We start from the raw sequence: 21337 nt of genomic DNA, 5'->3' as shown, positions 1-21337 counted from the left end.
GCGTGTTCCCAGAAGCCTTTCTTCTATTGTTGCTGTGGCTTGTTGAACAGAGCACCCACACTTCTGCGCAGCTATCTGAGGAGGAACAATGGTGGTGAGGAGGCAGAATTCTGGGAGCATTCTGAGTGGGGATGCACAGCAAGGTGGCTCAGGAACACACCTTCACTCTGTGTATAATTGGGGTGCAGATTAAGACACAGGTTCGGGCAGGGGGTGGGGGGGACACAGACCTAATTGCTCCAAGCCAGTGTTAGTAAGACTCAGGGGAATTAGGAGCTTTACTACACTTAGTCATTAAAAAACAAATACAGCTGTCACTTCTCCCTGTCCTTAAAGTGACTGTTGACAAGAGAGAGCTGTGTTTTCCTTTAAGGAAACAAAGATGTTCTGAACAGTGTTGGTCCGCGAATTGAGAAATATAGTTTTTATCTAATTTGCCAAAGATACGATGTTTGCGCCTCATTATATAGTTAGGATTTGAGATGAAAATTTTTTTTCAGACAATATGTGTGTATTTACGTTGTAAACCATCAGGGCACACATGGTTGGTGTCACATTAAGCTGTAACAGGGCTGTATACATTGCCTTCTGTCCACTCATATTAGAACGCACAGAATCTAACGAACATGGCTCAGGATGACAGCACATCTTTAGGGACACATTGGCATCCAGAAGGCACATTTTATGGCAAAAAAACTATTAACAAGATTTAATTCTTAGGAAAACGGAGTCCAGTCATAGGTTTCTTGCTTGGATTCCTGTCTTGTGAACGGTCAGGGTAAGAAGTTTGTCAGGTACACACACACACACACACACACACACACACACACACACACACACACGTGTATACATATGCATCACACACATGTGTGAGCACGTGGGTCGAGTGCTCAGGCCTGCAGCCATTCTGTGCTGCTGGCCCATATTGGTTCTCATGGCCCTCGAGACAGCTCCCTGCCCCCCACTCCTGCCCCCAGCAGGACATACTGCATGTGTTACACTGTCACGGTCTGCGCCATCCTGCTAGGCTCAGGAAGGGCGGAGAAGCACTAGCAAAGCTGTTTTGACACAAAAAGAAATAGCAGAAATGATGATTCCGAGTCTTTGTTTTAGTTGATGGGGAAAATGTCATTTATTTCTGTAAGTAATTGTGAGAGGAGAATTTTATACTGCAGTTACCAATTCCTGGCTGCTCATTCATGAGATTTCCATGTTGGGGGTCTGGAGGGAGGGGCGTATGGATGGTGCTGGGGGGGAGTTTGTCCCTGGAGAAAATGTGATGGGGGTGACTTTGCTTCCTGGGTTCATCAGACTCTTTCTTAAAAAAACGTGTTAGGCCAGAAAATCATATCCATTCACCTGGGGAAGTGTTTTGTCCTCCGTTTTATCCGTAGAACTAGCAATCTTTACAAATACCGTCCTGTATCCCAGGACATCTGTACAGCATGAAAATGAAAGATTTTTTTTTTAAATCGTAGCCTATATAAAACAAAAGATTTTCAGGAAAAGTATGGCGGATGGCGAAAACAAAGGCGCTGATAAATAAATTCCTCCAGCTGAATTTGGAAACTCTCTCCTTCCCCCATGGAAAACCTTTTAAGGGAGCGTCTTTGAAAGCAATTCCGAGGATTCAATGATACTAGTAAAAAAAGAAAAAAAAAAAAGAAAAGCGTAATTATTCTGATAAAATTACATTCTCTGTCACGACAGGGCAGATATAATCCGGTTCAAACACCCATATTGCTGAGACAGATGTGAGGGACGTCTGGTGCTATGGGATGGTGTGCTTGGTTTCTGACCAGGTGTAGAAGCCATCGTGAGGTATGTTTGCTCAGGATCCCTTTTGTTCTCAGAGAACTGGCATCTACCTGTAGCCTCTTTAAAGATAAAAAAAGTTCCCTAACGTGTTGCCCCAACAGTCTCCTCGGCGTCCTCACCACGTCCTGTCATCCGCTCTCGTAGTACGTAGTGTAACAGCCTGAAGATTGACAGTCTCTTAGCCAGTTTGTCTCAGAAAATAAGACCTCTGACTCTATAACGGAGACTGCATTCTGAGATGCCCTGTGGTTTCAGGGACGGTGGAACCTTTGCTCCTTTCCCCTCCCAGTCCCGAGGACTGAGACCCCTGGCTGAAGTCCACGGAAGGGAACTTTATAGAAGATGTAATCTCTGGGTTGCAGTGTGTCAGGGAGCAAAGGCAGTGGGTCTGTTGGTGGCCTTCTTCACAGGGTTGTCCTGCTGGCTGAGGTGTGAGTCAGGATAAAGGCCATGGGTCCTGAATCATGCTTCTTCTGTCTTCTACTAGGGGAGTCCCACCTGTTGGGTAAAACCTACTGTTTCCAGGACAACAGACACTCCTGGGCTAGGGCCCCATGCTCTGTGGGTTACTTGTTAATACTGGGTGAATAGACTAGACTCTTCGTCTGCCTTAGGATGCGGTGGGGGTGGGGGTCTGTCCTTTCCCATCTGGGGACTGAGAACACGTCTTTCCCTGGTGCCTGGCTCTGGGTTCCCATATCTTGAGTGAGACCTGATTTTGTAGAGATAGAGTGTTCCGTTGTATCGATGTGTGCAGCTGTGGAAAGAAACCCAGTCCTGTCGTCCCGGTGCTTAGGAGGGCGGTGCCCCTCCAGGCTCCCCAGTCCATTCTCATTTCCCTCAGATTTTTCCTTCTTTTTCTTCCTGATAACCACTGAGCATCGGGAAGCTTCTCATCGGTTTGCGTGCGGTCTCTTCTACCCTGCCTGTAAAGTTGTGTTGGAACTTCACCAGCTTGAGACAAAAGGTTAATATCAGATTTGCTCGTGGGCAGATCAGGATCAGGCTTGGCCCTGTGCTTTCTTATTTCTAAGCTAATTTCAAATCGAATTTCCGGGGCAGCAAGAGAAAGAAGAAATTGTGTTTGTTTTTAGGGCAGTTACCTATGGATGGTTCCTGATTAAAATCAGAATGGAGGGGAGGTCATTTTTATTTACTGACCCTGAAGTTCTTAGAGATGGCTTCTACTGGGGCTTTAAGTAAAGAGACTTTGGTTGTAAGTCAAATGCATCAGTCGGACGGTGCGTTAACATTCCCTATCAGCAACTGAAATTTGCAGAAGCGATGGAAACATTTTTGTCCCTATCACGGTGGAACAGAAGTGGCCTTTCAGCCTTGCTTGGCAGGGATCAGCTTTTCCTGTGAGAAATCACAACCACGCTAGCAAATTAATGTACCTCTCGCTCGCATTTCTATGTTCTTCTCAGACTAGGAAAGGATGTGTTCTTGCCTGTTTCTGCTTTCTCTGCATTTTTTTTTCTTTTCCTCGATAGATTCAGACTCTCGATGGAACCACCTGCTCTCTCTCCATGGCAAAGGTGAAGGCAGAATTATAAATTTGGAAGACGTTGTGTTTTGCTGGGTTCCGTGATGAGCTGAAGCCACACACCCGTCCTTTAGGTGTGTGCGAGCCCCTTTTGTGAATTGGTCCCTTGGAGTAAATGTATTTTGATATAATGGCCATCTGTTCAGGAGTATCACATTTGCCAGTTTTTTTTTTAAAGAGTTTGGTGTAGATCAACACGCAGTTTGGTCTGATTATAGTCTCACCAGGTGGTAATACGATAGCAAGGTTGGTGCTCACTGTAAGGCAGTCACCAAGCAGCTACTGAAGACCTGGGGTTTTCTGTTTGATACTTTTAAGCGTCCACTTTCCTCGCAGCCAATTCTCCGAGACATTGCCTAATGAGGAGAGCAAGCACTGGAGGAATGAGCTGCCCCTCCCCTTGAGAAGTTGCTGGGAGCAGCCCTGAAACCTTCCTGCCCTCCTTCCTCGGTGCTCTAGGGCACATGAAAAGAGGGGGGCCCCAGAGACATCTACTGGGCCATACCTGGTATCAGGACACTACATGGGTCAGCTTCCATGAGGGAAAGCTGATATCATTATCTTCCTGTCGTCCCAGGGCTAAGTCGAGTGGCGTGTGGCTGAGCTGGGGCGCCTTTCTGTAGCAGCACAAACCAGTGGGCATGTTAGTGTGGATTGTCGTTTATTCTGCGTGTACCTCTTTGGGGTGCAACAGAGAGGAGCAGATGTCTCGGCACCTTCTAGCCACTGTAACACTATCACAGACTAGGCAAGGTAAAAATGGAAATCATTTTTCCCCCCAACTCAGAGGCCAGAAACCCAGGTTGAGGTGTCAGCAGGTCTCACCATCTCACTATGTCCCTTTGTGCAGGAAGGGGCACAGTAGCATTCTGGACTTTCCTTTACGAGGGGACCAAACCTAGTCCTGTGGCCTCCACCCTTGTGGCATGAGCCCCTCCCAAAGTCCCTCCTGATGGACTCACCCGATGATTAGATTCTAAGGTGAATTCCGGGAGAACAGAAACTTTCAAACCACGCCAACAGTGTTGGGTTTAATGACCATGGTAATTCTTGTAACCTTAAAGGTTTCTCCATTGCCACGATTGTGCTTTGGGAAGAGTAGGACCCCAAGGAGCAAGTGTGTGTGTCGGGCTTACCTGTCTGCTGGGATCAAATGGCCATTCTCCCTCTCCAGACTAAAAGGCAGCTGGCTGTCTGATAGCAAGGACTACAGTGATCATAGGCCCCATCCGTATAAGTGCATGTCTGACCACTTTGTTTCTCTTGGTTCATATCCAGGCATCCTGGGAGCACCCTTTTCTTTGGATCACCCCCCCAAATCCCAGGGTCATTAGGTTGACTTGCTTTTGCATGACTGGCATTGCAGTTTGGGGTTGGGTCCCAGACATCTCTGGGATTCCTCCGGAAAAAAAGTCAGGGTATGGGAAGCCCTTCTTGCTGTCAGACTGCAAAATCCAGGCTTGGGAACTCCTCCTGGCCACTTCTCTGTAGGTTCTGAACTTAGAAATGAGACTCTGCAGGTTTTGGACCCTTAGGGTACTAGCAGGAGGTGCCAGAACTCTGTCTGACTCTAGCATCTGAAAGTGGGGGTTCTCACAGGTGGAGCTGAGAGCTGGCTGGGTGATTAGACACTGCTTTGGAAGGGAGAAAGGTCTGAAGAGCAGCCTCAAACCAGTGGGCAGAGGTGTCCAGTGGTGTGGGATGGAGGGCAGATGCCTGTCACCAGCTGTTAATCCAGGACGTGTGCCTCCTTGTGAGTCCTAGTAAAACGATGACTGAGAATAGATGTCGAGTACTAGGAGCAGGGACAAGCGTGAAGTAGCTAAAAGGAGAAGGTCTTGGCATAAGGAACTGGAGGAGCATGGGATACAGGGTGAGCAGAGAGGCTGGACTGAGCCTGGTCAGCTGAAAACCAAAAGACCAGGTCACTCGCTTGCTTGTCTGGAAGGCTGCAGCTGTCTTCTGAGGGCCACTGTGGGTGGCTATGGAATAACGAGTGACAGGGGAAGCAGATGAGGCATCCTGGACAGCCCAGAGGAGGGACAGCTGATGCTTAGGCCTGTACCGTCTGCAGCCCCGCTGGCTGTTCAGCATTAAAGAAAAGTAGGAACCGTGAAGATGAGTGCAGTCCCTCCTTCCCAGGAGGAACAAGTTACTCTCTGCGCTCTTGGGTCCTGTTGATGGCCATACCCAGTGGATGCTCAGGGAAGGCTACATAGCTGATTTCAGAAACTGCCTGCAGTGGCTAATGTGAGTCAAATGGAAAACTTCGGAGGAGATTTGGAAAATACCAGAATTTATCAGGAGGTACATCCGTCAGCAGTCAAAAACCCACTAATGTATCCATTGGCTTGAAGAAATCATCATTAACGTTCCCTGAGAAGGGTTTTCCGATCGTACTGGCCACACACCTTTGTGCTCTGCCTTTGTTGTTTTTGGCTTTTGCTGTGTCTTTAGGGCATGGTCTGTGTGTGCATGTGTGTGTGCATGTGTGTGTATGCATGTGTGCATGTGTGTGCATGCGTGTGTGCATGCGTGTGCATGTATGTGCATGAGTGTGTGCATGTGTGCATGCATGTATGTGTGTGTACGCAAGTGCATATATGTGGGTGAATGTATATGTGTGTGCTTGTTAAGGCTGGAGGTCAAGCTCAGGTGTTTTCCTCAGGATCTGTTCACCTGATTAGGCTAATTAGGTTAGGCTGGCTGACAAGTGAGCCCCAGGGGATCCGCCTGTCTCCACCATCCCAGCACTGGGAATGTGCACCCACACGCCTTACTTTTGTATATGGGGTTTGAGGACTGAACTCGGATTCCTCGTTCTTGCATGGCAAGCACTGAACCAACTGTTCTAGAACATTCAAGGTGTGTCCTAGAACATACTTTTATCGAAGCATTGGATCCCCATCTTTGAAGACTTAGATTCCATCCATGTGCCGTGGTGCTGTGCACTGAGTCTTCAGGCATGAAACTGGTGCCCCATTTCACACCATCGCAGGCTGTGCACCCAAGAAGATGGTTTGGGGGTTATAAGGTGTCATGTTTCAAAATCTTCTCTCTTCTTCACTGTGGGTATTTAATATTCATTCATTCATATTCTCTCTCTCTCTCTCTCTCTCTCTCTCTCTCTCTCTCTCTCTCTCTCTCTCTCTCTCCTGCTCTCCTGCTGCCTCATAAAGAATCATCCCTTAAAGTCGAAGCCACTGATGGTTCGTCACTGCTTTTCATGTCCCTTGGCATGTGTTTGTCATACAGCTGGAGCCAGTGTCTGTGCCTGACATGCGTGTGTATATGTGTGTGTGTGTGTGTGTGTATCTGTGAGTGTGTGTCTGTGTCTGTGTATATCTGTGAGTGTGTGTGTGTGCCTGACATGCATGTGTGTGTGTGTGTGTGCCTGACATGCATGTGTGTGTGTGTATGTGCCTGATATACATGTGTGTGTGTCTGTGTATGTGTCTGTGCCTGATATGTGTGTATGTGTCTGTGTGTGTGTATATATCTGTGTGTGTATGTCTGTGCCTGATATGTGTGTGTGTGTGTGTGTGTCTACGTGTGTGTCTATGCCTGACATGCGTGTGTGTCTGTGTGTCTGCGTGTCTGTTCCTAACATGCAACCCAGGCTTGACTTCGACTGGCAGCCTCCATGAGGTGGGGGGAGCTTCAGGCTGGTGGTGATCAGCAGGTGTAGGGGACATGGAAGGCTTCAGTGGTCACAGGCCTTTAAGGATGAAGTCAGGGTCAGTCCTCTAGACTACAGTGGGACAGACTCAGGAGACACAGAGCCATCAAGGCAGTGCCAGAGGAGGTCTGTGGACCTCCACCACTCCCAGGAGAATATCCAGGGCAGAAGAAACAGACGCCACTTCCAGCCTGGGGCATCTGCAGGGTGGATAAGTTAAGTGGCACAGAGAGAAGCCATGGCACCAAGGGCCCAGCTTTCATGCTGGCCCATTGTCCCCTCCCCTACCCTGCAATAGTCCTCTTGCTTTATTTTCCCCTGAGACATAAGCTCTAAGGGTCAGGGACAGCACTTCTTTTCCACAGTCACCTTCCAGAGAACAGGCAGTGCTGACAGATATCAGGTGGGCCCGAGAATGGCCACTCGGGTTGAAAGCCCTGTGCTTTGTGGTTCTATCCCTTGTCCCCGTGACACTGTCTGTTGTGCTGGCACTGTGGGATTGCTCATGATTTACATGTCGCCTCAGTCTTGGAGCCACCACATGCAGGCTAGTTCCTTGGGAGGAGAGAGGGTAGGAAGAAGGTTGTGTCCCCGTGACTACACTTCTGCTGGCACAAGGGAGAAATCAGACATGTATGATGACATATGAAGAGGCCACGGATGCCAGACAGCTCTACCCACGCCCTTTACCTGTTCTCCAGCTGGGACAGCCCAGCTTCCTGTTAGGGAATGGGGCCCTATCAGTGGGACTCGTGGTATCCCAGATCTGGATAGCTTGAACATTTAGTTCTTGTGAGCAGAGCGGAAATGTGGGTGAGTCTGGCAGTCACTTTAGAGTGTTGCCAGCCTTCCATTTTCTAGGAGGGCTGTCAAATTACCTGTACACTGCCCAGCACGTGGTGCCATAGAGAAAGCCTGAGGCCCCACACCGTGGATCGTTTCTCCCAGTGGTGGTGCAGCATTAGCAGAACTGCACTTCCTGATACATTAGTGGAACAAGGACCAGGACCTATATGTTTAGATTGCTTTGGGATTTTCACCGAGGTGAGCTGAGGCTGGGTGGAGAAAGGCAGTGGGCACATGTGTTCTGCAGGGCCTTAGAGGTCTCCATGTGGCAGAGTTAATGGTGTCTCATTGTGTGTGCATATAGGTATGCATATGTGTATGGGGTAATCGTCATGTGTGCTCTCATGTACGTGTGCTTCCATATGCATGTTCATACATGTAGAGTGGTCATATATAGGTTCACAATATGGTATGATCATATATGTCCTATCACATGTACGCTTGTAAATGTAGATGACTGTGAATGGCATGTCAAGTATTTGCAGGAGTAATCATGCATGTGCTGTTGCATTTTCTCATATGTACAGAAATGATAGTGCTGTTCTATTGTGTTTAGCTTACACATCTGGAGGACTGTGCATGTGCCCTCGGGTGTGTGATTGCATGCACAGGGTGACCATGTAAGCATTTGTAATGCATGCATTCTTACAGTGGGGTGATTATACATGTATGATCATTGTATGCATGCTCAGGCATATAAAGTGCTTGTGCTGTCATATATGAGCTTACACATACTATGTGATTGTGCATGTACTGTCATGTGTGAATGTGTGTGTGTGTGTGTGTGTGTGTGTGTGTGTGTGTGTGTGTGTGGCAGTCATTCACATTCTGTGAATGCCTGTCCTGAAACCTAGAGCCTTTCATTTGCAGGTGTAGAAGCTTGCTGGTCCTTCACCCACCCCGGTGTCCTCCCCTGGGGCACAGAGCTGTTCTTTGTCCCTCCTGTCATCCCTCTCTGAAAATGCCTGTACTCTTTGCCATGCTCCCTTAGGATCCGGCTCTGATAATGTGATAATGAATGATCGTGTTTAATGAGACGCCCCTCTCAGGTCACGCCAGTGCATTTTAATAGGGGCTGGAGACTACCTCAACCTCGAATTTCCTACTCCCTCATGAAACACTAGGTCACCTAGTTTTTCTGTCAGAGAAAGAGAGGGGGGAGGAGGAGGGGGAGGGAGTGGGGAGAGAGAGAGGGAGAGAGAGAGAGGAAAGAAGAGAAGCACATTGCTCAAATAAGTTTAAGAGGTAGTAAAAACAAAACGTGTCAGTACCAAGATATGTCACACATCAAAGCATTTATAATGACCTGAAGTGAGAACCAAGGTTTTCCCTGGCACCTGTGTGTCCTTTGGTTTGCAGTTCTGCAGGCAGCTGTAGGCCTGTGGCAGCCACTGGGGCATGCACCACTACTGCCTTCATAATGAGAAACTCTTCAGATGAAGTCCTCATAACATGAAAGTGACCACTGCAACCATGTTCAACGGTGTAATTCAGTGGCATCCAGAATGTTCCTGCTGCTGGGCTGCCGTCCCCACCTCCTAACTCTAGGTCGTTTCTCAGCTCAGACAACTGAAACCATAGCCAGAGGCATCACTTTCCACTCCGGCCCGGCCACCCACCACCTTGTGTGTGAACTGGACTGCTGTACAGACCTCACAGAAGGGCCCAAGACAGTATCTGTTCCACGTAACTAGCTCATCTCCCTTTGTGCGGTGTCCTCAAGACTCGCCCATGTCCTTGCGGGTCCCGGGGTCAGTGTTTTCTGTTCTAGGATTAGATGGTGCTCTGTGGTGTGGATGGCCACAACTGTCTGTGTGAAGGATGCTAGCCTCAGTTCTTCCTTTAGCTGTGGCGTGGGATGCTGCTTTGGGTGTCGGTGTGTGGCAATGGCCTTGGCCACCCCTGAGCGGTCTTTCGTAGGTAACACTGGGTTTTGCCCTGACAGCAGACTCACATCGTGATAAGCATTTGTTTTGAGTGAAAACCGTATTATTTTTTACTGCTTCTCATGAAGGAGTATTTTGACTTGCAGAAAACATAGAGTATTGCCCAGGAAATACATTGGTCTACAAAAGAGAGCTGGGTTCCTCCTAATTTCATGAAATGTGCTGTGCAGAAATCAAAGAGGGCTTGCAGGTCCAGTGAGGGCTAGCCTGTGGGATTCCTTCTTCTTCCCTGCAGCCTCTAACCAGACTGATGTCTTTAAGAAGGGGTGGTGCATACCTGCAATGCTAACATCTTGTGGCGGGGGGGGGGGGGGGGGGGATGGAGAAAGAAGATTGAGAGTTCAAAGCCAGCCTGGGCTACTTGAGACCCTGCTGGAAAGAAGGGAGAGAAGGAAGGAGAAATGGAGGGAGGAAGGAAGGAAGGAAGGAAAGAAGAAGGTGAAGGAAGGGAGGAAGGAGAAATGGAGGGAGGAAGGAAGGAAAGAAGGAAGGAGGAAGGGAGGTGAAGGAAGGAAAGAAGGAAAGAAGGAAGGAAGGAAGGAGAGAAAGGAGTTGGGGAAACAGGAGGAAGAAAAGAAGAGAAGAGGGAGAGAGCAGAGTTAGAAAGGGCTCAGGCTTCTGTGCTGAGAGGGCACACTTTGTGGGGGGACAGTTTCGGCATGGTCTTACTCCTGCTTGCTGAGGTCCAGTGGGCGGGCACATGGAGTTGAGGTTGAGGTGGCCTTGTAGCCTGGGAGCCTGGCTGAAAAACATCTTTTTAAAGATCACCTAACTGCTGGGGAGGCTGCGTCCTTGAAGATGATTTACTCCTCTGACTGTGGGTCATTTTTCTCTCCTAGCTTATGTTCCCGAGGAAGAACTGAAGGCCGCTGAAATAGATGAGGAGCACGTGGAGGATGGCGGGCTGTCTCTGGACATTCAGGAGAGCGAATTCGTGTGCAATGAGGAGACAGAGATCAAAGAAGCCCAGAGCTATCAGAATTCCCCCGTCAGCACTGCCACCAATCAAGATGCTGGCTACGGATCACCCTTTAGCGAGGGCAGTGACCAGCTGGCCCATTTCAAAAGCTCCACCTCCAGAGAGGAGAAGGAGGAGCCGCAGTGTCCAGACAGTGTCTCCTACCCCCAGGACAGCTTGGCACAAATCAAAGCCGTGTATGCGAACTTATTCTCAGAGTCCTGCTGGTCTAGCCTAGCATTGGATTTAAAGAAGTCCAGTTCTACCACCAGCAACAACGATGCCAGCCAGAAGGAGAGTTCCACACCTACCCCCACACCCCCTACCAGTACCGCCAGTACCGCCTGCACCACGGCTACCACAGCCATTACCAGCTGCAGCACCAGCACCAGCCATAGCAGCACCACCAGTAACAACAGCAGCTCGGGGTATGACTGGCACCAGGCTGCCCTGGCCAAGACGCTGCAGCAGACGTCGTCCTACGGGCTGCTGCCTGAGCCCAGCCTGTTTAGCACCGTGCAGCTCTACCGGCAGAATAACAAGCTGTACGGCTCCGTGTTCACGGGGGCCAGCAAGTTCAGGTGCAAAGACTGCAGCGCGGCGTATGACACGTTGGTGGAACTGACGGTGCACATGAACGAGACAGGCCACTACCGTGATGACAACAGAGACAAGGACTCTGAGAAGACCAAGCGCTGGTCCAAGCCCAGGAAGCGTTCCCTAATGGAGATGGAGGGGAAAGAGGACGCACAGAAGGTGCTGAAGTGTATGTACTGCGGACACTCCTTCGAGTCCTTGCAAGACCTCAGTGTCCACATGATCAAAACAAAGCATTACCAGAAAGTGCCTCTGAAGGAGCCCGTGCCAGCCATCACCAAACTGGTCCCTTCCACCAAGAAGCGAGCGCTGCAGGACCTGGCATCCCCTTGCTCCCCAGAGCCCACGGGCATGGCCACTGACGTTGCACTGAGTGAGTCGGCCAAGGACCAGAAAACGGCCAACCCGTACGTGACTCCGAACAACCGTTATGGCTACCAGAATGGTGCTAGTTACACGTGGCAGTTTGAGGCCCGAAAAGCCCAGATACTCAAGTGCATGGAATGTGGCAGCTCCCATGACACCTTGCAGCAGCTCACGGCCCACATGATGGTCACCGGCCACTTCTTAAAGGTGACAACCTCTGCCTCCAAGAAAGGAAAGCAGCTGGTGTTGGACCCTGTGGTGGAAGAGAAGATCCAGTCCATCCCCCTGCCCCCGACCACTCACACCCGGCTGCCTGCCTCTAGCATCAAGAAACAACCAGACTCTCCTGCAGGCTCTGTAGCCTCAGAAGAGAAGAAGGAGCCTGAGAAGGAGAAAGAGAAGGAGAAAGCCCCTCCAACTGCTGGGGACACAGAGAGAAAAATCAAAGAGGAGACTGAAGACGCCACTGAGAAGTTTGAACCCACAGCCCTCTATCAGTACCTGCGTGAGGAAGACCTAGACGACAGCCCCAAGGGGGGAGTAGATATCCTAAAGTCACTTGAGAACACTGTGTCCACGGCCATCAGTAAAGCCCAGAATGGTGCGCCCTCATGGGGTGGGTACCCCAGCATCCACGCAGCCTATCAGCTGCCAGGCACAGTGAAGCCACTGCAGTCAGCTGTGCAGAGTGTGCAAATACAGCCCTCTTATGCCAGCAGCGTGAAGTCGCTGTCCTCCACAGAGCACAATGCCCTCCTACACTCTCCAGGGAGCCTCACGCCCCCGCCCCATAAGAGCAATGTGTCTGCCATGGAGGAGTTAGTAGAGAAGGTCACCGGCAAGGTTAGCGTCAAGAAGGAGGAGAGGCCCACTGAGAAGGAGAAGGCCTCCCCGGTCAAAGCCATCTCCCCTGTGGCAAAGGAGAATAAAGATCTCCCTAAGTCGGAGGAGACTGGGAGCAAGCCACAGAAGAAGGGCTCCGATTTGGAAACTGGGAAGGCCAAAAAGGAAAGTACCGTGGATGCTCACACCCCAAACGGTACAGAGCCTCTTAAAGCCAAGGTCACCAATGGCTGCAGCAACCTGGGTATTATCACGGACCATTCCCCGGAGCCCTCTTTTATCAACCCGCTAAGCGCCCTGCAGTCCATCATGAACACCCACCTAGGTAAGGTGTCCAAGCCTGTGAGCCCCTCTCTGGACCCACTAGCGATGCTCTATAAGATCAGCAACAGCATGCTGGACAAGCCTGTCTACCCCACGACCCCCGCTAAGCAGGCCGACGCCATCGACCGCTACTACTACGAGAACAGCGACCAGCCCATCGATCTGACCAAGTCCAAGAACAAGCCACTGGTCTCAGGCGTGGCGGATGCCGTGTCTTCGCCTCTGCGGGAGAGTGCCCTCATGGATATCTCGGACATGGTGAAGAACCTCACGGGCCGTCTGACTCCCAAGTCCTCCACACCCTCCACGGTGTCCGAGAAGTCAGATGCAGATGGCAGCAGCTTTGAGGAGGCCCTGGACGAGCTGTCACCTGTCCACAAGAGAAAGGGGCGCCAGTCCAACTGGAACCCACAACACCTCCTCATCCTCCAGGCCCAGTTTGCCTCCAGCCTCCGAGAGACGGCGGAAGGGAAATACATCATGTCGGACCTGGGCCCTCAGGAGCGGGTGCACATCTCCAAGTTCACAGGCCTCTCCATGACCACCATCAGTCACTGGCTGGCCAACGTCAAGTACCAGCTACGGAGGACAGGGGGAACCAAGTTCCTTAAGAACCTCGACACAGGGCATCCTGTTTTCTTTTGTAACGATTGTGCCTCTCAGTTCAGAACTGCCTCCACGTACATCAGCCACCTGGAGACGCACCTCGGCTTCAGCCTGAAGGACCTCTCCAAGCTGCCACTCAGTCAGATCCAAGAGCAGCAGAGCGTCTCCAAAGCCCTGGCCAACAAGACTCTGGGCCCACTGGGGTCCTCCGAGGAAGACCTGGGCTCCACATTCCAGTGCAAGCTCTGTAACCGGACTTTTGCGAGCAAGCACGCAGTAAAACTGCACCTCAGTAAGACCCACGGCAAGTCGCCGGAGGACCACCTGATCTACGTGACAGAGCTGGAGAAGCAATAGTGTGCAGGGGTGCAGGTGGTTGCAGAGGACTGAGCTCCCTCTTGTGCTGCACTAGGCCTGGCCTGAGCCTCTGAAATCAGTCTCTCCTTTGTCGCTGACCTGCCTATCTGGACTTGGTTTTTCTCACACATATTTTGTAGTTATATTTATATGCTCTTTGTCTGGTCTGTGCATGTTATTTTTCTTTTTCTCCGTGAGTCAAAGTCTGACCTTCATCTTCAGCATCTGTTCTTGTTGAGCTATCTTTTGTAGGAAATAGTGGGGGCACGCTTGGAGACATTGTTTAGCAGTAAAGAAACAGATACAAACAGCAGCGATAAAGAGACATCCTAAAATTAAGAAGTTGCCATGACAATAAAGGTCACGGGACCTGGTAGTATCAAGTTTAACCCTTTGAGGACTTTATCTCTGTGCCTTTCACTCAAAAATTAAACAAAAAAAAAGTTTAAGAAAAAAAAGAGAAAGAAAGAAGGGGGAAAGGCGCTTAAAGGCATTTCATTCAGATCAAAAGCTGTGTCAGACACAAAACTTATTTAATAATTAAAAAATGAGCTTTTATGACAAGACATGCATGCAGCGGTTGGAGACAGAAAGCTGTCTAGGACTCACGGGGTTAGGAAGCCACAACTTTATATGTTCAAAACAAAAACAAGGAACACCCCAGTCGCCACTATGCCCAAACCCTCTGGATGCTGAAAAATGCCACTTTTGGCAAAAAAAAAAAAGTATGCAAGCTTATTATTTAAAAAAAAAATGTGTAAAAATGCTATTTCTTTTTTTTTCTGTAAAATACTGCAGTTTATAGTTATTTACAAATGTAAGCTTTGGTATCAGCTGACCTTTCTATAGCGTGATGCATTGGTAAATGAAAAAAAAACACAGAAAAAAAAACCAAAAAAAAAAAAAAAGAAAGAAAAAAAAGGGGGGCAAATGTTGGATCCTTTCCTTGTAAACCGCCAGCCTCAGCTTACACACGCCTGTATGTTACATATCATATCATTTTAATCTACCCCACTTTCTTTGTACCTTCTGGCTGTATGCTTTCTCTTTTAACTTTTTATATTGTCATTTTATATTAAATTTCTGTGTATATAATGTAAAACCACAATTTTTGGATAAAATTTAGTTCCTGCAGCTTGATTTAAATAGAGAAAATTTTACCTGCACCTGCGTCTTCTCAGATGCATGTACTCAGAGGAACTATCAGACAAAAGTAAATAAATAAAATTAAAAAAAAAAACCAGAGCAAGCAGTGCACTGTTAATTATACATTCTGATGTCCCGTCATTAATATTGTACAGTCCATTTTGGTTCACACAATTAAACCCACTGTTTTCTCAAATGTAAAATAAACCCACACGCAGTTCTTGATTTACAGAGATTGTCCTGGCTGTCGTTACTTTCCCTTCAAGATGTTATTTCAACCACAAGAGGCATTGCTTATGTGATCAACCGACGACAGTTCCATTCAGACGCTCCAGCCCATGATGTGTGTGCTGGTGTGCTTCGTTCGGACGAGAAGTGTTGCGTGTTTAAAGGTGATAATTGACATGTTTCCCTCATGGGTGTCCAGGATGCCCAGAGTTCAGTCCTTCCATGGTGGCTCTTTGGTCCATTGGTAGGTTATGGTGATTCTTTCAGAGAATCCTCCCAGACGATTAGAAATAGTTGCCGCCAGCTTCTTGTGTACATCTGGGGGCTTCCTGGCCAGGTAGCAGGCTAGACCTCACGCAGCTCAGGCCCTGGCGATCTTGGATTAGTTCTGTGTGGCTGGCTTGTGAGTGTTTAGTATCGACTGGCTGTTTTTCCATTCAGTCGCTGAGCAGAATTTTTGCTTTTCTTTTGTCCTTTCCGAGGCACAGGAGGGACCCGCCCAAAAGAACCAGCACTGGTCCCGAGGTGTCATGTCTCAGCTCCTAGATACCCGAACTGGTTACTCTGGCCCACTTTCAGCAGCTGAGGATACCAAGACCCAACACCTAGTAAAGGGTTTTGTCTTGCTTTGTTTTTACTATTTGCTTAAGTCTCTATAGAATTATGTCTCCAGAAAAGTAAGAACTCATACTGTGTTCAGGAATGCTGGATTTTTCTAGCGTTTTTCCATTGGTAAGGAGCTGACTCAGCTATTTAGACACATCGCTGGGTGATTATGAAGATTAGGCTGAAGGTAAATGCTGGGACAGCAGTCAAGCCTGGGGTGTGGGCCGACATGGGGTGCTTCCAAAGCCATGTCTGGGTGATGGATACCTTTTTTTTATACTGCAGATGTGCAAACGTTTCGTCCTCACAGTCAGAGTCGTGAAGCCTCAGTCTAATAGGAGGTGAGAGTTCTGAGGAAGATTCTGCTGCAGACCATCCCAGTGTCTGTCACTTGCAGCTTGAGTTTGAGCACCAAGGGGACCATACAGAGCTCCAGCTTTCTTGGTGTTTTCTTTCTTTGTAGTTCCTGGGCTGGCTGGTACGTTGTCACCGTTCCCAGTTTCCCAGTTGGTGGGAAGATGTTTCCTCAACACCACAGAGATGGTGACCCCGTTAAGGTTACTGAGTCCTCCTAGAGTACCAAGTCCTACTGTGCGCTCTGCACATGTGAACCCATTCCTTCTTCACAGCTCTGCACCAGGTCCCTGACTGTCAGCCAGTCACAGCAAGGGGCAGGTATTTATCGTGTCACGCGGCTTGTGACGGACTGAAGCTGGACTTTGGGCTCTGGAGTACTTACTGCAGTGGCCATGCTCAGCATTACCAGAAGACAGACCTGGGGCAAAAAGATCTGATTTGACCCCGGAAGAGGCCAAGAAGGTTGTCTTTTACAGGGAGATGAGATAGAACCTAGCCCTTAAAAATGGAGTGCCGAGGATGAGCATGGTTTGGTAATCAGCTACCAGAGCAGACGCCCTACCATGCTTCCAGCCACCTCTGCCTGTGGCTGCAGCAGGTCACAAGCTTCTGTGACTTTATCTTCTGCTGGATCTGAAAATAAGCCAAAATGATGTTGGTTGTGAGTTTATGAATGGAGTTTCACAGAGGATGCCCGGTGACCCAGAACCTCAGCCAAGACAGACAGCAAGCTCAGCTGGTCGGGTTGTTAGCAGAGTACCAGAGTTGGATCCCCAGAGCCGGGTTAGAGAAGTCAGGTTTGGTAAGCATAGCTGTAAGAAGAGCAGGAGAAGAGGGAATGCGGGTCCTCTGGGCTCACTGTCTCACCTGCCTAGCCCACTGCTGAGTTCCAGCCCAGGGAAAGACCCTGCTTTATAAAACAAAGTAGACGGTACAGAAGAACGGAATCGTAGGCTGTCCTCTGGCCTCCATATGTCCATACAGGTACCCACACATGAGCATACATATGTACACACATAGACCAACTGAGGGGTAAATCAAAGGCCCACAGTCTGAAGACTTCACATGTCTGTTCCTTTTCACTGTGTTGGGACAAACACCTACCATCTTTCCTCTGACCCAGAACACATACTTCTGTGCACCATGAAACCCTGTCTGTCCCACATAGTACTGAGCAATGAATGGGCCCTGAGCAGTTGGAAGAGCCGGTTACCAATACCCTTAGGATGTGGGAGGAAGCAGGAAGATGGCAGGCAGCTGCTCACCCAGTCCAGAGTTCTTGCCAGGCTGGTGGTTGTGCATATACAAAAATAATTGTGGTTTGCATTTAATCTGCAGTTTAACCGTGAAGTTTAATAACCAATTAAACACTTCCCTCCTTTGGATGCGGGATGTTAAAAGCTTGGGCTGTTTCTCTGAATGTGAGTTGCTGCTGCTTAGCCAGTATTTGAAGTGGGATCCAGCCTGGGAAATGACGGACAATAGTTTACATAGGAGAAACTAACATTTAGGCAGTGTGCAGAAAAAGGCATGTTTAAACACTTCAAGATGTAGGTCTCTTATGGCTAGGAGATAGATGGGTTAAAGTGCTTGTTGAAACAGCAAAAGGGCCAGAGTAGCTCATCTTCAGAACCCATGTAAAAATACCAGATATGCAGGCACACCTGTGTAAGCCCAGCCACTGGGGGGGGGGGGTGAACATAGAAGGATTCCAGGGGCTCACTGTCCAGTCAGCCTCATCTAATCTATGAGTTCCAGGCCAATGTGAGGCTACACAACTAAAGGAGAAGGTTGGGATTTCTTTTTTTTCTTTTCTTTTTTTTTTTTTTTTTTGTCAGAGCTGAGGACTGAACCCAGGGCCTTTTGCTTGCTAAGCAAGCGCTCTACCACTGAGCTAAATCCCCAAGCCTGAAGGTAGGGATTTCTAAGGATGACACTTTTACTTATATACTTATGTTCACATATACATGAGCACGGCACACACACACACACACACACACACACACACACACACGCACATGCACACACACATACACGCAGAGTTTGTGGCTTTTCATTTCTGTTCCTGATAATCTTTAAAAACCTGTTGAACTGGCAGTTGTGGTACACATCTGGAATCCAGCACCGAGGAGGCGAAAGTAGGTAGACCTCTGGGTCAGAGGTCAGCCTGGTCTACATAGCAAATTCCACGCTATGAAGCTACATGCTAAGACCCTGTCTCAACTTGTTTTTTTAAAGTGAGCCATCGTTATCCCATCATTATAGGACAAATGCATATCTTAGCCAGGTCCAAGAACCCAGCACACACAAATAATGGTTTGGGTATTTTTACCAAGGTCCTTTTGTTTGTTATTTATTAAAATTTCTAAGAAGACAGCAGATTCTATTGAATCTAATCATCGAATTAAACACTTAAGAGGCATGGAAGAGTTCAAAAAAGAAACTAAGAGAACTTGTGCTTTTACTCGACTTCGATGACAGTGACTGAAGTGAGGGCTCTCACCTCAGGGACGCAAGAACAACAAAAACACGAAAGGAATCAAAACCACTGTTGGCAGTTTAGGGACAATCACTGCTAACATTTCAGTGCTGACATCTTCCCCCCAATATGTTTGCACAAAGTACAGGTCACGCTGAACATAATTCCTTGTTTTTCTACCTCACCAGTTCACAGTTTGTTTTTATCTTCCTGATTCTTTTAAATACCGATTACTTGACATCCTATTGGGATATGCTGTAACACAAGCAAGTCCCTAATTGTTAAAAATTTTAGAAGCAACCCCTAGGTTCATTTTTAGATTTTCACGATTCCTCTTAATATTTTTGTAAACAGTTCTGGTCACCACCTTTAAACCCAATACTTGGATTTGAGGTTTCCCTTACAGTGCAGGGAAACATAGTCAGATCACCTACAGGCAAGTTCCTGGGAGCTGCCCCTAAGACAGTCTGTCCTGCTTCACTCTGCTTTCTACAGGGGGGGGGGGGGTTAAAAATATTTTGAGTATTTCATTAATTGTCTAACGATATTTTAATTGAGGGAACTTGCAATATTTACTGCCTATTGAAGCTATTTAAAGGGAATGCATAACTGCAGGTGGCTGCAGGCATGCTCTCAGGTGGATTATAACGTCACTTAAATTCGCCAATCAGCTCTAGAGACACCCCAATAATGAGGAGAAAAAGCACCCCCAAGTTACCTGGCTCACCTGGAATGAGGGCTAGCTTGTGGGCAACTGCCTTAATCTCTGGCACCCATTTCTAGTTCACCGTATCTCATTTGTGGGCACAGTGCTCGCTCGTCTAGCTTCCTCAAGCCCTGGGTTCCAACGCCAGCCCTGTATAAGCTGGGTGTCTGGTACAGGCCTCCAACCCTAGCATACAGAGCGCACAGGCTGGGGGATCCGAAGTTTAAGGTCTCCCTCCATTACCGTGAGGCAGGTAGACTGGACAAGAAGATACTCTGTCTCAAACAAAACAATCAAACAAAACACAGAATAGCCAAAGTAACAATCATTAAAAATAGCGCCAACAAAAACTCCCCTAAACTGACCTTGGTGGTGTAGGTTTGTAATCCCAGCTACAAATGAGGCAAGGTCACAATGTTAAGACTTTGAGAGCTAAAGAGTGTGTTCAAGGGCAACTTAGTAAAATGCTGTCTAAAAATAAAAAGTAAAAGGAGGGCTTGGATTTTGGTTCACTGAAAGTATCTGACCAGCATATGTCAGACCCTGGGTTCAGTCCCTAGTACTAAAACACCAACAACCCACTCCGAGCAACCCAAAATCAATCACCAGCGTATTTCTGGACCACTTCCAAATAGTCCAACCTGCTCCCAGGAAGCCAAGTTGAGATCCTATGATTTACATGTGATGGACCTTTAATATTAGCAATAATAATAATAATAATAATAATAATAATAATAATAATAAATTCAGAATCAAGTGGCAAACTGAGACAGACCACTTAGGGTTGGCTCCACCAAGTTCAGTTCTTTTATGATCATTAGCAGGTATGGGTCTTCCTGCAAAAACTTGTTAGCCATTGTTTCCCATAGCTGATTTGCTTTCAGAGTTGAAGTTCAGGGCATTGCTGAAGACCTACCTACCTTCTGTGGTCAGGTGTTTCATGACCAGATCCAGGAGCTCGCTGCAAGGTGAGCACGACACGGGAGGCTGGTATTCGGGAGGCTCATAAGCACTCACAGATGGGTGCTTTCCCATAAAGAGCAGGAAGTTTCAGGGCCAATCCGGAGTCAGTCACATGACCGACTTGGGCTTGACCTGGAAACATCTCCTCAGCCATCCCGGCCTGACTGACTGCCGCAGAGGATGATGGGCCTCGGGACCTTTACTTGGAATAAAGGTTAGAAGAAGTGATTCCACACATCTGACCACGTCTTGTTACATGGCTTTCTTCACATTTAAACAGAAGCTTTAAAAAATAGGAGGCTTCTGGCTAGGAAGATGCACGTCCTCTTGAAGGTGGATTTGGAATGTATTAAAGCATGAAGCTGTTGCGGTAAGTATTAAAAAATATCTAAACCTTTTATCCCGCGCTAGTGCCAGCACCTGTAAGGCCGCATGGCACTGCAGGTCACTTATATCTTAGTGGCTCCACGCTGCCCCCAAGTATTCTCTGACCCAGGCGGTCCTCGGGCCATTCGAGCGTGGCACCTTGCCATGCTAGTCCCTAGAGTTAGTTCTGGAACCTGTGGGGCCATAGGGAACTAGTCATAATTTATCTCTGGTTACTATCACTCCTGGGGGCTCTCTACTAGCCACGAACTCTCTGGTTCCAGCCACACAGTAAAATCTGCCATTCAAGACCACCGGATCTGGGTCATCCTTCCCCGAGTTCATCTTGATTCTCCCCCTCCTTCCGCTTCTCTCCCGCCTTACAAAAGCTTTGTCCCCACCTAATTTTTTTTTACTGTTCAATGGCCTTGACCTAACTTTGCCAGCCCTCACCTGCATATAGACATCAACCTACAAGAAGCATTGAAAACTGAACCACCATTCCAGGACAGTTTTCTTTGAAAACTTGTTTGACCAAAAGGTCCATTAGTAGCAATGGACTGGGGACAGGAATATTGGGAGCACCAGTTTCTAAATAGA

General features: G+C 48.2%; 1 protein-coding gene across 2 annotated transcripts in view; it reads left to right on the top strand.

The window, feature by feature from the left end:
- The window catches only part of Tshz1 (teashirt zinc finger homeobox 1), a 76487-nt gene extending 61224 nt beyond the window's left edge, over positions 1–15263 (top strand). For both annotated transcript variants that reach the window (XM_087592706.1, NM_001400632.1), the window contains 1 exon segment: positions 10675–15263. In XM_087592706.1, coding sequence (XP_087448832.1) covers positions 11427–13886 — 2460 coding nt within the window. In that variant the 5' untranslated portion in view covers positions 10675–11426 and the 3' untranslated portion in view covers positions 13887–15263.
- The last annotated feature ends 6074 nt before the right edge of the window (positions 15264–21337 follow it).

The sequence above is a fragment of the Rattus norvegicus genome, chromosome 18, assembly GCF_021556685.1.
Source record: "Rattus norvegicus strain SHRSP/BbbUtx chromosome 18, alternate assembly SHRSP_T2T, whole genome shotgun sequence".
Classification (NCBI taxonomy): domain Eukaryota; kingdom Metazoa; phylum Chordata; class Mammalia; order Rodentia; family Muridae; genus Rattus; species Rattus norvegicus.
This window is presented reverse-complemented; position numbering and strand designations above follow the sequence as displayed.